This window comes from Zophobas morio, unplaced genomic scaffold (assembly GCF_036711695.1).
Source record: "Zophobas morio isolate AGI-343-1 ecotype UQ-CSIRO unplaced genomic scaffold, CSIRO_AGI_Zmor_V1 ptg000005l, whole genome shotgun sequence".
Taxonomy (NCBI): Eukaryota; Metazoa; Arthropoda; class Insecta; order Coleoptera; family Tenebrionidae; genus Zophobas; species Zophobas morio.
In genome coordinates, this window is record NW_026972110.1 from 1822746 (window position 1) to 1839362 (window position 16617).

The 16617-nt window shown below is 32.2% G+C and overlaps 1 protein-coding gene across 2 annotated transcripts; it reads right to left on the reverse strand.

Annotated features, from left to right (window-relative positions):
• Positions 1-18: 18 nt before the first annotated feature.
• On the reverse strand, positions 19-14944 carry LOC135121115 (5'-3' exoribonuclease 1). 2 transcript variants are annotated; one of them, XM_064045438.1, is made up of 21 exons: positions 14826-14944; positions 14675-14768; positions 14015-14620; positions 13791-13964; positions 13613-13733; positions 13396-13556; positions 11257-11355; positions 11085-11200; positions 10212-11033; positions 10043-10159; positions 9717-9993; positions 9246-9664; positions 6451-6640; positions 5375-5681; positions 5012-5322; positions 4867-4950; positions 4640-4816; positions 4375-4578; positions 4194-4322; positions 656-928; positions 19-610 (listed from the first exon to the last, which is right to left on the reverse strand). In XM_064045438.1, exons 2-21 carry the CDS (start codon positions 14747-14749, stop codon positions 527-529), a joined length of 4746 nt encoding a protein of 1581 aa, XP_063901508.1. In that variant the 5' UTR covers positions 14750-14768; positions 14826-14944; the 3' UTR covers positions 19-526. The 2 variants fall into 2 exon arrangements, with proteins under 2 accessions (XP_063901508.1, XP_063901504.1); XM_064045434.1 differs by having other exon boundaries at positions 21-610; positions 4867-4953; positions 14826-14943.
• Between the last annotated feature and the right edge of the window lie 1673 nt (positions 14945-16617).

Below are 16617 nucleotides of genomic sequence, written 5' to 3' on the forward strand. Positions count from 1 at the left end.
AAACATACTGCTACTAATACACTTAGAAAAAATTCTAGACTAGTTTTCTACAGTTATAAGAGTTTTTGTTTTGAGTCTATACACTCCGTTAATGAACTCTTTATACTAAAATCCAAAGTTATTTCACATTCTACAAAAAATAGTTATAACTTCATTCTAATTTTCACATAAACGAAGCACAAGTTTTTAATAAAATAAAAATGCAAAGCACTTAATTTCCATACAAATATCCTGCGAAGTGGAAGAATTACACAGTATCAGTCAAAACAATACAAACTGAAGCAAAAAAATGTATGTATATATTACTGATTTTGAATCTCCTTGCATGTAAGCACATAATACCCTTTATTAATATCTATCAACAAATTTAGTGTTTATTTAATTAAGGTTATTTTTTTTGTAATATTTATTCTTAAGCTGTAACTCCTACAACTATAGAACTAGATCTAGATTGTTTGTAAGAATTAATTGACATAAAAATAAAATTTGTCAAACTGTTGTATAAACACACGAAAAAAAAAAGAATCTACTTATTAAAATTCGCTGCAATTCTGGTTTTCCTGTATCTCCGTGGTTTTTCGTATCTTTGTCTGTTCTCCGCTCCAGGTCCCTATTTGAAAAGTTAAATCAATATTTTTTATGTTTTGGGTACTACCTTAGAAAAGTCCATAGCTTGTACCGTTGAATTCAGCATACCACTTTGGTCATCTTTTACATAATGTGAATTAGTGCTGTGTATTTTATTTGGATTTGTTGCAGTCCTATTCACTTGTTTCTTCTTTAAAGCTTGAAGAGGTACAAAATTAGGAGTATTATTAGTGTTTGTACTAAGTCTTGAACTGTGTTGTGCATAACCGTAACTCTTGGGTTCTATTTCTTTCCTGTCATAATCCGTCCAATTCTGGGGCCCCCTTTGATGCTGTTTCATCTAATAACATATGTAAAACACATATTACATACGGTATATTAAGACTGTAATAGTATATTACATAGCAAGAGTAGTAAAAAGCTTATTACACACGATTTCGAAGTTTGCAGGCACGAGCGTATGCGTATGCTCACCTTGATTTATTTTGAATCTGCTTTTGAATAAACGAAATATAACATATGCGTAAACTACGCGCACGATGCTTAACTTTGATATGAAAAAAATTGGTCTAAAGAGTTTAGACAGTACTTCCCTCGCTGTCGGAAACTTGACGACTGCATGGCTATTGTGTTTTTTCTCATTACATTTTTGTAGTGGGAATTTAAAAAAAATTGCGATGACGTCATCAACATTTTTGCAACGACACGTATATCAGTTGGGATAGATGTAGTGTAATACTAAGAATAAAATTATTGTATTCCCAAATTTTCGGAAAAATGAATTGGGTCGTTTTGAATATTGATTTTTTATAATCAATAAAATAACGAAACAATTTACTCACGTATACGGCAACTGAAAATCGTTTATGTATAAACATTTTTAATTTAAGATGACAAGCGTAACAGCATACGTGAGAGTCAAACAGAGAAACTGTAAACAAAACGACCATCGGTTTTATTGCTTCGACTTCCGCTTATTATATAAAACATTGGGTTTTATTTTTATTTTTGACGGTGAAATTCACAATTGGTTGATTATAAACATGTCTATTCCACATTCGCGGAACCTATAGTCAGCGCACAAAACAAATGCACGTCTGTAATGTTAAAGTCGATGTAAATAAGCGTGCTACCCTTATGTTTCAACCGAGTTTTTACTTTAAAAAATTTTGTGTCTACCAAATTGGGTTGGTCCAATGTAATACTAATAATAAGTGTTGCCTTTAATATAATCAATAAAATAAATTGACTTCATTAATTTTTTTGAGCCACCTCTTAAGAAAATCTAAAAAATATGAATGGAATGATAAATCACAAGTACAAACTCATCATATTTTTTGCATTTTAGATAGGATTTATTCAGCAAAATTTAAGGGTGACGTCATCAATTTTTTTAGGAGGGATGAACAAATACATTTTGAACAAAAGTTTACCATGCTTATAATAACTTTAAAATATCTCCAAGATTTCAAAGCATTCGGTTTTGTAATGCCTGATTAAATCGATAAAATAAATTCACGCATTCATTTTTTTTTTTGAGTCACCCTGTATATGCAAATCCAAAAATATGAATGGAATGATAAATCACAAGTACAGACTCATCATATTTTGTACATTTTAGACAGGATTTATTCAGCAAAATTTTGGGGTGACGTCATCTATTTTTTAGGGAGGATGAGCAAATATATTTTGATAAAAAATTTACCATGCTTATAATAACTTTAAAACATCTCCAAGATTTCAAAGCATTCGGTTCTGTAAATCCTGGTTAAACCAATAAAATAAATTCATGCATTCATTAATTTTTTTGAGACACCCTGTATATGCAAATCCAAAAAATACGATTGGAATGATAAATCACAAGTACAGACTCATCATATTTTGTACATTTTACATAGGATTTATTCAGCAAAATTTTGGAGTGACGTCATCAATTTTTTAGTGGGGAAGAGCAAATACATTTTGATAAAAAATTTACCGTGCTTATGATAACTTTAAAACATCTCCAAGATTTTAAAGCATTCGGTTCTGTAATTCCTGATTAAATCAATAAAATAAACTGACGCATTCATTAATTTTTTTCAGTCACCCTGTATATACAAATCGAAAAAATATGAATGGAATGATAAATCACAAGTACAGACTCATCATATTTTTCACATTTTAGATAGGATTTATTTACCAAATTTTAGCGTGACGTCATCAATTTTTTTAGGGGGGGACGAGCAAATAAATTTTGATAAAAAATTTACCATGCTTATGATAACTTTAAAGTATCTCCAAGATTTCACAGCATTCGGTTCTGTAATTCCTGATTAAATCAATAAAATAAATTGACGCATTCATTAATTTTTTTGAGTCACCCTGTATATGCAAATCGAAAAAATTTGAATGGAATGATAAATGACAAGAAGAGACTCACCATATTTTGTACATTTTAGATAGGATTTATTCAGCAAAATTTTGTGGTGACGTCATAAATTTTTTAGGAGGGTACGACCAAATACATTTTGATCAAAAATTTACCATGCTCATGATAATTTTAAAACATCTTCAAGATTTCAAAGCATTCGGTTTTGTAGTTCCTGAGTAAATCAGTAAAATAAATTTTGCGCATTCATTAATTTTTTTGAGTCACCCTGTATATGCAAATCCAAAAAATATGAATGGAGTGATATATCACAAGTACAGACGCATCATATTTTGTACATTTCAGATAGGATTTATTCGGCAAACTTTTGAGCTGACGTCATCAAGTTTTTGGAGGGGATAACCAAATATATTTTGACTAAAGATTTATGATGCTCTTTAGAGCCTTAAAACATCTGCAACATTTTAAAACATTCGGGTTAACAGATTCAAAATTAAATTGCTAAATGTTGTTTTATGATTTTGATTTTTTTTCCAAAAATCTGGACGTTTCGGGTAAAAACTGAATTCGGAGTCGTAAACTACATGTGTAGGACTATGTTATTTTATACAATTTAAGACCCATTTACTATGTACAATTTTGAAGTGACGTCATCGCATTAGTGGTGGGGATGATTAGACAAATTTTGGTTAGCGTTTTACCATCTACATGATATTCCTAATATAAGTACAAAATTTCACAACAATCGGTCCAGTACTTTCGGAGATTATCTATCTAATAAAAATCCGGGACGGCAGACGGACAGACGGACAGACAGACGGAAATGGGAGACCTATTTCTTCGTCTTCTAGGGGTCATGAAAGATCGAGAAAACGTAAAAGTAGAGAGTCGACCGACGGACTCGATTACAATACTTCCTTTGCTTACGCTCGGGAAGTAAAAATGTTTAAAGTAGCTCATGAATTCACGAGAATCAACTTGAAAATTTTAGATTTCACTTGGCATATACCAAGTGTCAAACTTATCATTTGGATAACAAAGGCAGAGGTATTATTCAAAATTTGAAAAGAATTTACTTTCATAAACGTTCAAACTGTTCGCCACTCAACAATGTAATGCAAGGATACTGCAACGTATAACTCGCGGTTCTTTTTAATAGTGGTAAAACACGTCGTATCTAAGCTTGTTTTTAAAAACTATGAATAAATCATTAGTGACCAATGGAAAAAAATACCTGAACTTGGTGTGATTTGTTTATAAAAATTTGTGACGGTAGTTTATTTTGTGATTGTTTATCTTGAACCCACTTTGTTGGTGGTACAGGAAATTTTGAAGGAAGCCCGTCTTTCGATGATCTAGATGTCTAAAATAAATATTACTAGGTGTCACCTGCATAAAAAATATTATCTTTTAACCTGTAATATGGCCAATGTGTCCATGGCGACATTTTCACTTGCTTCCTCTCTCGTCCTTGCAGGTTTGCCGCTGATAACTTTTCCATTAGGTAAAGCTACTTGAGCGATGAATCCATCTTCGTCTTCAAGATATGTATAACGAGGGCATCCCAATAAATTTGACTGATAATAACTCAACAAACTCGCAGTAGCACTTGTAGAATTCTAAAATTTCGTTAAAATTACTCTGCTAAATCATAAAAATTTGTTTTCGTTTATCACTTACTGTGCCGTGTTCTCTCTTACTGGAATTTCGGGAATAACTTCGTGCTGTATCAGTTCGTGGGGCAACGTAAGATTTTGACTGGTTTGTACTATTTTGAACATGTGGTTTATTTGTGTTTGAATTACTTTGGATGTTTAAGATTCGTTTTAAGAAATCAGTGTTCACTTCACTTTTTGGCTAAAATATCTTGTCAATAAATGTTTCTAACACAAAAAAAAACACCTTACTCTTGAATTAATTGGCTTTTGAGATAAACTCTGGGGTCCTTTACTAATTTGCTGTTTACTTTGTACATTGACACTATCGTCATTCTTCTAAAATACATACCAATAAATAAAAAAAAAAAGAAAAAAGATGGAAAAATAACTATACCTGCAACATCGAATTTTCTTTGTTAACTTTCGAATCAACAACTGTTTGAGTGAAATCTGCCATGTAATAAAATGTGTTTTTACTTTTTTGTTGACCATGAGATGGATTTAACTGTTGGTATTGTTTGGAATGAATTTGCGCTGAACCACATTGACTTTTGTTTTGTGAAGGTGCTGGCAAAAGCAGTGGTGTTTTATTAAAGGATGCAAATGCCGAGTTTTGTTTTCTGGGACTAATACTTTCCGAATTAGAAGTACCACCGTTGAAACTGCTTACAGAATGATGTTCCTTAGCCAATGCTCGTAAAGTTCCTGTAATTAGGAGCCAATTTACAACAAAAACAATGCAAAGATTATATTATACCTGGAATACCCATTTTCTGTTCCATCTGTCTTTTTCCGTGGGTTAGATTAATAAAAGAACTCTTTGGCAAACGGTAACCTTTATACTCCGAACAATTTAATGCTAAACCACCAGCAAAAACTTTGTCAAATACAACATCATACATTTCATCCTCGGTTTTAAGAGAACTAGCTGATTTATGAACTCCAATTACTGTGCCTTTTAGTCCTAAAGGCACAGTAAAACCTTCCCTTACATTAACAATTCGATCGAATAATTTGGTTGTAGACAGAGGATCCGGAGCTAAAGTTCCCATTTGAATTTCCGGCTGTAAAATGATAGTACCTTTACCAGATATTCAAAATTTTTGTTAAAATTACTACAGTTCAGAAAAAGGGCAATGTATTTGTTGCAAAATATCAACAGATATCACCTGAAAAAAAAAAAACAACTGCCATGTCATTATCGTATTTGTGTATTGAACAATGATGTTAACCAGAGATACGAGATGTATTATGTCTGAAACATCTACACTGTACACTTTTTATAGTCGCATATACGTTGTTGATAGTTTTTAATTATACTGATATCTGTAACTCCCACTTCTGATTGCACTGCTAAATACACAAATGATTCTTGTAATGATTTTCGTATACTAAATGAATCATATTAGAAATTAAGCTCAATTACAAATCTGAAAAGTGTTTTCATCGTTCATTAGTATGTTGATCCTGCCCAAACTCTTAACAAAAACTTGAATCACACTGTTCCACTTCAAATTTAATGCATTTTACAAAGCACTATTTTTGGGAATTCAGAATTATTTGAAATAAATCGGACTTAATCTGACGCGTTAATTTGAAAAAATTCATCGAGTTTAAGAACACAAACCGGCGGAAGGTGGTATAAATAAATTTTTAAATACAGCGTCGTTAAAATATAATAATTTCCTGTAAGTGTTAGGAGTGTAAAATTATATCATTTGACTGTAATTTACAGAATTTAAAATTTATGACAGTAATGGCCGTTTAATTACAACTAAAAAAATACATTTTGCCCTTTTTCCATCTTCTGATAAACAATAATTAAAAATTTACTTTATATAGCAGCTGAGGTTTCACTTGCATAACAAAATCCTTTGGGGTTTCTTCAAACTGATCAACAATGTTTTCAATCTCTGCCACTACTTCTGGTTCCAGTATTACGGTACCACATACCCGTCTTTCAATGTTGTATGTTGGCAGAGTTTTTAACCAAACTTGGATACTTCTTACTTTTTCATCACCCCTACCACACCAAATATCAAAAGCAGTTATAGACAAAAATGCACGGCACAATAAAATAAAAACACTACTGGTAGTGTTACAAACTACATAAATACCACAGCCATTGTAAATAGTTATTTATGTATTAAGGGCATAATTAAGGAGATTATGGCACGAGGGAATGTTTAAAGCCTGACGAAGGAGGGCTTTTAATTTTCCGAGGGCCACAATCGACAATTATGCCCGTGGACATGGGCAATTCCACGAAAATGTCAACCTCAGCACATTTTTTTGAAAATTGTTAAATTAATCTAAATGTTATAATTAGTAATCCTAAAAACTTTAAATTTGACTGGTATACATTTACTTTTACCATAACACCCGCAGTAAAAATTTCTTCTTATTGAGGAATAATAAAATTGTTTAAAAAAATGATAGATATTATATCTTCTTTAACATTGCTAGAAGCAAAGTAAGTATTATGATTCACTTACAATATGAAGCACGGCCGTAAAGAGTGTACCTTTATTGACAATGTACAATCAATACTTATCTCAACATCATCTTTAAAAAAATATTACACTTCTTTCTTCTTATGATAATTGGTGTAAATAACGATAAGGGACTAATTTTCATGGTATTCGTAGATATTAAAAATAATTGCAAATCAGGTTACATTATCTCTTTTTCTCGTTCTCGCTCTCTACTTTCATTGTACTTTTATTGAAATTGCCTTGTGATTATTATAAAAAAATCGCAGCGTTACTTACGCGAAACGGGATTATTTTCTTTCGGTGGCTTAGCTTTGAAATTAAATAAATTAGTCTTGACGGCTGTGAATCTACCAATAATTCGATTTTGCTGTGTTAATTAAAATTTTGATTTTGTGGTCAAAATGCCTTTAATATCCACTGAAACAGTAAGAAAACACTAACAAAAATTAAAGAGACTGGACAATCAGAATACTTAAAATCAACCAACCGAAAGTATCACCAGGAATATAGGGCAAACATAAGCTGCACAAAGAAAAAAAAACATTGCGATAAAAAAAGTTAAGATACTACGAAAATAAAAAGGGGAAAAGCGAGAAAAGCCAAAATGAAGGCAAACAAATGAAAATTTCTAATGATGGTAATGTCGTCATCAAGTAAATAAATTGTAAATTCGGTAAGTTTGAATATTTTTTCTTTTAGCATTTGATCCTTTTACTTTAACTTTACATACATTTGTTTATTTCAACCTATAGAAGAGGTTCTCATCAAAAAATAAAATTTGCAAAATCAAATTTTATAATTTTTTGAAAATGCTGGATATGTTTCATTGTACTTCATGGGCGAGGGAAGTTCTGTCCAAACAACCTTCGACCAACGTTTTCTTTGTTTAAAACACACATTTGCAATTTTTCTTACTTCCGTGACAGCTAATATTCACAAGAAACGATGACATCGTGTAAGTAACGCAATTTTTTCTCTTTTCAGACATAATAAAAAATAAACTTCTTCTCGGTTTCTGAACACCCGAAAATTAATTTTTTTATCAATATAACTGTTTTTGTATGATAATTCACAATTCCATAGAAAATGGACAAAATTTATTATCAACTCTACAGAAGACAGGTTCAAAGGTTTTACGTAAGTAACGCAAATTTTTAATTAAATTTTGACTAAATTAAATGAGACTATCAAATTATTGAGAAAAAAGAGAAAACAAATCTCTACGATTATGTTAAAAAATAAAAGTGAAAAGCACTTATGAGGAAAGTTTAAAATAAAAAAACTATGCAGAGTTCCTTACGATTTTAGCGTAAGTAACGATGGAATTGCCCACATATAACGTTTTATTCTATTTTAGTTTCTAAAAATTTTTAACGACATATTGAGTAGGTATTTCCGGCAAGAATGTGTGAATTGTGCCAATGCGAACTTTAATGCATGGCTGGTTATTATTTTGATGTTGTTAATGGATACCACGTTGTTTATTTGTTAAATAATTCGATTTTCAAAATGCAAACTGAAGAAGCGCAAAACGTTTATTCAAAAGAAATTTTAGAAGAATTTGAAGTCGGCCAGGGAATGATTTTAAGAAATATTATTTTTCCAACTTTAATAAAAATGTTGAATATCAAAGCTTATTTGAATTAATTAATGTAAATGAATACTCAATCCTTGTTTAGCAATTTTTGACTGGTTTGTGTCATAAAGGCAATTTATGCCCGCATTTGGGTGCTTATAAACAAGATTATAATTCTAAAATAGATTAATAAAAGCTTTCTGAAATTGAAATAATTTTTCTCTTCAATGTTTTTTACAAGTATATCCAGTCGAAACTTTTTATATCATTTACTCATTACACTGTGGCCACGTAAAAACTATACTAAGTTCATTACGTAGAACAAAGTAATATGGATAAATAATTTTATCTAAAAAATGTATTATCCTTAATCCTTAAATAACTTAATTTTTGCAAAAAATGTTTTTCCTTCACAACTTTACATGGCTAAAAAAATATCAAATGGGTCTGACTAAAAAAATAGGGCAAAGAATCGGCGGTGAATTGTACCAAGACAGAAACAAGTAGATATTATAGTTTCCGAAACTAAAAAAAATCTCACTGTTTTAAACACATACCCATCCTCAAATATCATGTCAGAGGCAAGGTCTTCGTTTCCTCTATCATAAAGAAAATCAATAATTTCTGGAAATTTGTCATAGTATCTTCTGACAAGGTCTACGGCTTTTTCAGTGTAATACCATGTGTTTTCAAGCTTTCTTGTGTATCCTGGTGTTTCTTGATTCTTCTTATTAAATTTTAAATCTAGTCCCACATTAACAGATTTGAGAGAACCGTCTAGAGTTCTTGTTGAGACAAATAAAGAGCCAGTGATTCTTGAAAATACATAATTCGATATAGACAATTGACTCGCAGCACTTGTCAAAGATAAGTAACTATTTTTTAACTTTTCGTCTATTTCTTGAGCCGTTAAAAAGTTGGGTTCTCCAACAAGAGATAACGATACCTTCACTTGATTACTTCCTGTTTCAATAACCTGTAAATTGTACAATAATATAGAGAATTTTAAGAAAACTAGTGAATATTACAATGCCCTGTGAACCATAGTGGGGGCATGTAAGAGAAAAGCAGAAACTTCCGTTAGGAAAAACATCAGCAATATCTGTATATGCTGACTGATATTCATCATGAACCTTAATATCAACAACAGTACTTTGCAGTGGATACGCAGATGTAATTTTTGAAAATTGTTTTTCCAAAGTTACCCTTCTTCCAGAAGTAAATACGTATTTTCGCCCCGTCATGAGTTGAACATGTACAAGAATATTGGTCTTTCCTAACTCTATTCCCATGCGATCTCTGTAGCTAAAAATATGTTTAAAATTAAAAAAAAAAAAAAACAAATTAAACTCACTAATGCGATATCCCTTCTAATTCACTATCAAATAATACTTGATTTTCAATCTTATATCCCCTGCTTTCGTTTTTACAAAAAATATATTTTTGTTTTTTATTGGAAACTGCCACAACTCTGCAAAAATGAAAATGTAGCTGGATACATAAATGATGAAAATAAAACTGACTTGGCTTCGACCAGATGGGGCCAACCTACCCACACCGTGTTTCCTAAAAGATCAATCGGAACTGACTCGTCAACAAAATATTGCTCATTTGGCATGATTTTCAATATCATATTATCATTTCGGCTGGGCATTTCAAATACCTTAATTTTGGCCTTTTTAAATTCAGCTGTATACCGTAAATGCTTCAACGTTGGAAAACCAGGATAGAAAACATCAAAACAAGCTCCAGGATATGCCCCTTTGATCAGTTTTTCTTTGGGAACTCTAATTTCTTCCATATCGACTGGTATGCAGCGAGCTTGATTTTGAACACTTGGAAAATAACTTGGTGCTTCATAAACCCCTAAATCGTCGTCAGTATATTCATACACCAGCATTGGTCCATGCTGATTTCGTTTAACTTCCTCGATACTTAAAAGTTTATTACAAGGTTTCATAGCTTCTAAAAGAACCTCTTCGTCGATAAAAGGCACTAACACAACCGCTTCCCACTCTTGTCGTTTTCCGTTTAAATCAGTCTGAAATTCTTCAGGATAATAACCTTTAATGATGGAATTTTCTTCAGTCATTAAATGATGGTAACATTTAGGTAAAAGGTTTTTGCTGGCAGTGGGAAGAACAGCTAATAATTGTTCATAAGGCTTAAATGGTTTTCCAAGTTCAAAATCAATTTTTAAATTGGCAAAACCTTTAACGTCAGAGATATACGGTGAATAATGGTGAGGGTAAAACCACGACCAAGAACAAACTCCGTTATAGTAATAATTTAAATTCCACTGAATGGCACGGACGTATCCTTCAGCTTGTTCTCGCATTACCTCCCTGAAATAAATTTCATGAAATACCAACAATATTCGTTCGATAATAATTTACGGTGTCACTTTTTGAAATTCTAGTTTATTTCTATAGTATTCATCTTTGAAACTCTTAAACGCTTCATCTTCATTTGAAGAACTCAATTTGTCTGACTCGTCTTCAGAGGTACAATCCTAACAAAAGTTAAAAAATAAGTTGTGTGTGATACATAGTCACAAAGATAACTCACCCATTCGTCAGTTTCTGCTATAAGTGCTGCTAATTTAGGATCCTTATTGGTCTCTTTGGGACAGTTATTCTCAGGACTATCACTTATTATTGGTTTGGACTAAAAAGAAACGTATGCATATTAAAACACTTTTATGGTACTTTTTTAAAAATATATGATTTTTAGTCACCTCTCACGATCTGTATGTTATAACTTATAATCAAAATGTTAAATGAAAAGTGTCTTATCACTTATCAGTAGATACTCGAATTGTTCGCGTTTTATGGTTGCGCACCTTATTTTTAACATTCAAGTTCAATTTATTTATTTTTTATTCGTTAAGTTAGATACTTTTTCACTTGTTTAGTTTTGCTCACTAAAGGAAATGTTTCATGACTGTAAACGTTCTTCTTCCCGCCTTAACAATTATTCTATTTAATTCGGATCAATTTGTACGATAGTGAGTAAAAACCTATTGAACAGTTTCACAAAGAGGGCCAATGATGGCACTACAAATAATCCCTAATAAATAATACCGTCAGGTAGCATTCACTTATGTACGTACTTCATCTTTTGGAACGGTATATATCCTGTCAAAATTAAAACAACAATACGTTTTCATTTTCCTAACACAAAGAACATTTCGTGGTGGAACCACTGAAAAGGCTGTCCATTTTCACTTTTCCAAGTGGCAATACTGTCATTTACGGACAACCACTCATACCAAAAAAATACATCGTATGGATAACATACACTTCAACTGAAAATTTTTAGAAACCAGGAAATGAGTTCATTGCTTCACATTGCCTTAGAAGATAAACGATGAAAGAAGTGCGTCTTGTATGTATAAAACTCATGCGAAAGTATCTTACAAAAGTTTAGTAAATTAACGTCATTAACCTTCTAAAAGGAAGGAAAAAATAAAAGTCTAACGAAATTTTAATGTTTTTTTTTTTTTTGAAGAGACTAATAGACAAATTTTGAGTAATGTCATTATTAAAATTTTGGAGCAAATATCATAAATTAATAACATGAGGGCAGAATAAGAGGAGGGAAGATAGTTTGAAAAAGCGCCTGAAACCGCGCTTTTGACTGAGATCATAAATGGTTCTTCCAGCTCCTCCAAGAAACTGATTGTTCCAGTAGCGTGCTCGAAAGCGCTTGTCCAGAGGCTGGACATACGATACGAGAATTAACATGCAGCAAGTCAATGGCATTGATTAAATACATATATTTATTTAATCGATGTTAAAGGTAAGATGTCAAATTCGTTTACTATTTGCTACCTGTGAACACATTCGTAACCAAAGTACACCGCCTCTGATCCTCTGTTGACAACCGATCGCTTCCGATGTAGTACGGAAAGGGTCATAAATGGCTCTTGCATGGAACTCTTTTGCTGGCGTTTCTTTAACGTTGGTTAAATGAGGGATGCTCCCGCCTGTCTGTCATATTACCTCCATGTTTAATGACTATATTATGCATTACTTGGCCACAATTACCACTTAAAAGCAAATAGTTTAATAACTCAGTGCAGAGAAAAACAAACTTTATAAAAAAATAATGCATATTTAACATTTAAAAAGTTGAAAAACTTTAAATTTCTATTATAGTTCTAATCATCATGTACATTTTTTTATTAAGAATATATGTAGTTTTACTACTTTTACTGAAAAAATAAATGAAAACATGTAAAAATCGAAATCTTGGCTTATCCTACACTTGCGCTTTTAACCAGTCTCATAACGTATATCAAATACTGCTGTAAAAATTGTTTTTACCATTTAATTTCATAATTTTCCTATAGTACTGACAACATTTTCATAATGACTGAGTGGGGAAAGCAATTTTCAGGTATTAATGAATTCCCACATTTTTCTAATTCTTGTTTAAAATCGTTTCTTATAATACAACTGAATTGATTGAACAACTACTTTGTAGTTTCCCTGTAGCACCCTTAGTTTTTAACATAGGCTTAGTCTGCAAAACTGTCACATTAAAGTACAGGTATGTTTTGGATCTTTCTTCGCTGCAACTACTATATTAACAGTCTCCAATATTTTTAAAATGGTTCTTAATGTATGCATATTAAAATACCACTATGGCTGAACAAAAATTATCTATTTATATTTTATATATTAAACACAAAATGGTACTGACCTGAACTGGTGTGTGAAATGTTTGTTTTCTTCCAGTTTTTCTTTCCATGTACAACAAATCATCTTGAGTTTCTTCAAAATTCTTCTGATCAATATTTGCCAGTTTCTTCATAAACTTCTCAAATCGCTCTAAATTTAAAGTACCTGCTTCATTGATGTAACCTAAAATTAAAAGACTCTATTTCTTTGTACGTTCATTAAACAACATGATAACTCACCATTGAGAGTTGGCAACACATCAATGTATGCTTCATAAAGTACTGGCAATGCACCATTTGCAATGTGCAAATTGGGTAAGTTTGGAATAAAATCATTGCCAACTAAGAATCCCATAAGTATCTACAAAGAAATATCAAAAATGACATCATAATTGTTAATAAGATCCAAAGATCATACCCAGTCATCGATAATTTTTTCTATATCAAACTCCATTGTAGGTACATTCTTCAACTTTTCTTTTAAGGGGGCAAATTCTAATTCTAAGTACTCCCTCATTAAAGACAAATGCAGCAAGTAAAATCTAATTTCTTCAGGAACATTACTGCGCTTAGCTTTCTTAGCAAATTTAACCTAAAAACTCACAAAATAAAAACGGCCTGCACCGAATGCATGCATTTTACTTCTTCTCGTAACAGTGAGAAGTGTGGATCATGTGTACACAATCCTAGCATAATAAGATCTGCATCTAAACCATACAAACAATGACGAGTGTTCGGATCATAACCTGGTTGAGCTCGAAGGTATCTAATATAATCCATAATTTTGTGTTCACCTTCTCCTGGCGTTTCATGACCAGATAAAATGACCTTACATTTTTTCCACATTTTGTCAGTTGAAATTTTCTCCACAACAAAATATTTCAGCTGTTCATGAAGTCTTGCCATGAATGCAGTACCTGGAGTTATGCAATTTGAATCAAATCGTTCAACATCTGGCAGCTTTTCTCCTTTTTTTAAAGCCTCTTTTTCTAATTTTTCTGCATCCTTAGCAGATCTAAAACGGCGTCCTCGCTGCTGATTCATTTTTGCCCTGGGAGCTACACCATCTACTGCCATGAAGAAAATCTTTTGTGGCTTGATCATTCGAAACAAAACTTCAATATAGTGAAAAATATCAGCAAAGATCTTCTCCTCTGTGATACGAAAATGAGGATTGTTGTCATCAGGATGTGAACACATATGTATAATGCCATTCATGTCTAAATAAAGGTTATCAAAAACTGGTATCTACAAGGAAACGTTGCATAAAAAGTGGATGATGTGAATATTCTCATGTTGTACCTGATAATCCCTGACAAATTCGCTTAAACAAGGATATCTTTCGCTAATATACCTGAAAAATTTCGGTACTCCCATGATTTCAACCTTATCAGCCCTAAAATAAGATAACACAAAGTAAAACAGATGCAGTGCAGATCATTACTTCTTTTACAAAAACAATGTCAGGAACTAAATCATATGGTGCAACGTAGTTTTAAGAAAAAAAGACCATGGATTCTACAGTTTGCAGAAGGCTAATAAGTAACAAAGTAAAAACAATTCACCACTTTAATAACACATGATCAAAATATGACATTTGTACAACGACATCTTTTGACATCTGATATCTGACATCTGACACTTGAATCTTGAATTAACAAATTGCGTGGAGCCATGTTGGAAGGTTAAAATAATAACGTTAATAAAAAGTAGCGAAAAATGTTCGTCCAGGGGTCACATGTAAAACACAAGTGTAATTTCTTTCGAACGGAAATTACGGAAAAAATCATTACAAGGCTATCGACGAAAAGTTCCAAGCATAAAAAAATTCAAGACGCAACCAGAAATACAATTTCAAGGTCATCTTTGATATTTCCATCGCAGTTATCCATTGTTAAATTTGACATTATTCGGCCGAATTGATGCAAAATGAATTCAAACAACGAAAAAACTGATATGATTTTGATATATCGTCACCTGAGAACTGGTTTGCCGCATAGACCAGGCCGGAATTCACTTTTCCGGATATACCGTCGTTAATTTTTATTGCAGTGGCAAAGAAAATTCCCACCCTTACTTTGCATTAGAAATTTAAGGCTTTGTTTTGTTTCTTTGTAGAGAAATTCTATATGAAATTGTTATACGTTAAGAAAGAATAAATGTTAAAAACTAATGTATTTGTAGTACTAGTTACTATGTCTTTGAAAATAATAGTGTATACCTAGAGAACCAACAAAACTACTTGCGCAAGACTACCTTCATTTCTAGTCCGTCGGCAATAACAACTTGTATTTTAACCAATGCTGACGATTCCTTCTCAGAACACACCATTTTAAGCTGCCAAACTCATCTTCTACTTGTCCGTATAGTGATGAGTATTTATTTATTACTATTGTGGTGACCGAATTTGAATCAAATTGTCGCGCTGAAATTAATTAACAGCGGCGCGAAATCACAGTTGAATAATTTGAATTTGAAAACAAAATTTCAAACAAAAAAATCGTTAAACATAGGCCTTGTGCACGTTTTGTTCTTTTCCTGATAGTTGGTAGCTCGCTAGGGGGTTTTAGTTAGAGGGTTGGTTATGAGAGGGCGGCTTGGGAGAAGAGAGCGGCATGTTGAAAAATTGTCGTGGGTGCATGGTGAAAAGACGCTGTAAGTAGCTAGGTTAAATTAGTTGGTTTGCTAGTTAATAAAAAGGGAGGAAGCCTTTGTTTAACGACAATCAGTCGTAACGCCGACGGTGCCTATTTTTCTCCAACACGTGTAGTGAATGAAATCTTGCGGCTTTTTAGTCGGAAAAATGCGATTTTGTGATCGACGCTAACACGTGTAAATTTGATTCATTGTTTGTAAATTCACAGTTCATGTTAAGAGTTTAATCATCAACTAGTGCTAACACAATTTAACAATCAGGATTATTTAAATAAACCACTTGCTAGAAGATTTCATGAAATTCACTTAATTAGTCAGGATAACACTTTTGTTTGTTTAATTACGAATGAGGTTTCTGGATGTATATACGGAAGTGTTAGATTATGACACTTCTTAATTCTTCACACAAGATTGCTAATAGTTCATTTACGGCAGTTAACTAATTCATACCGTGAACTGACGCGTGGTTAAAATAATTTCTTCCCTTAGGCAGTTATCATCGTTATCCTCATTACATCTCCGAAGTATTTCCTCACAACGGTAAAGATTGATTACATCACCTAGGCATGTCCTCGCAACGCTAAAGATTG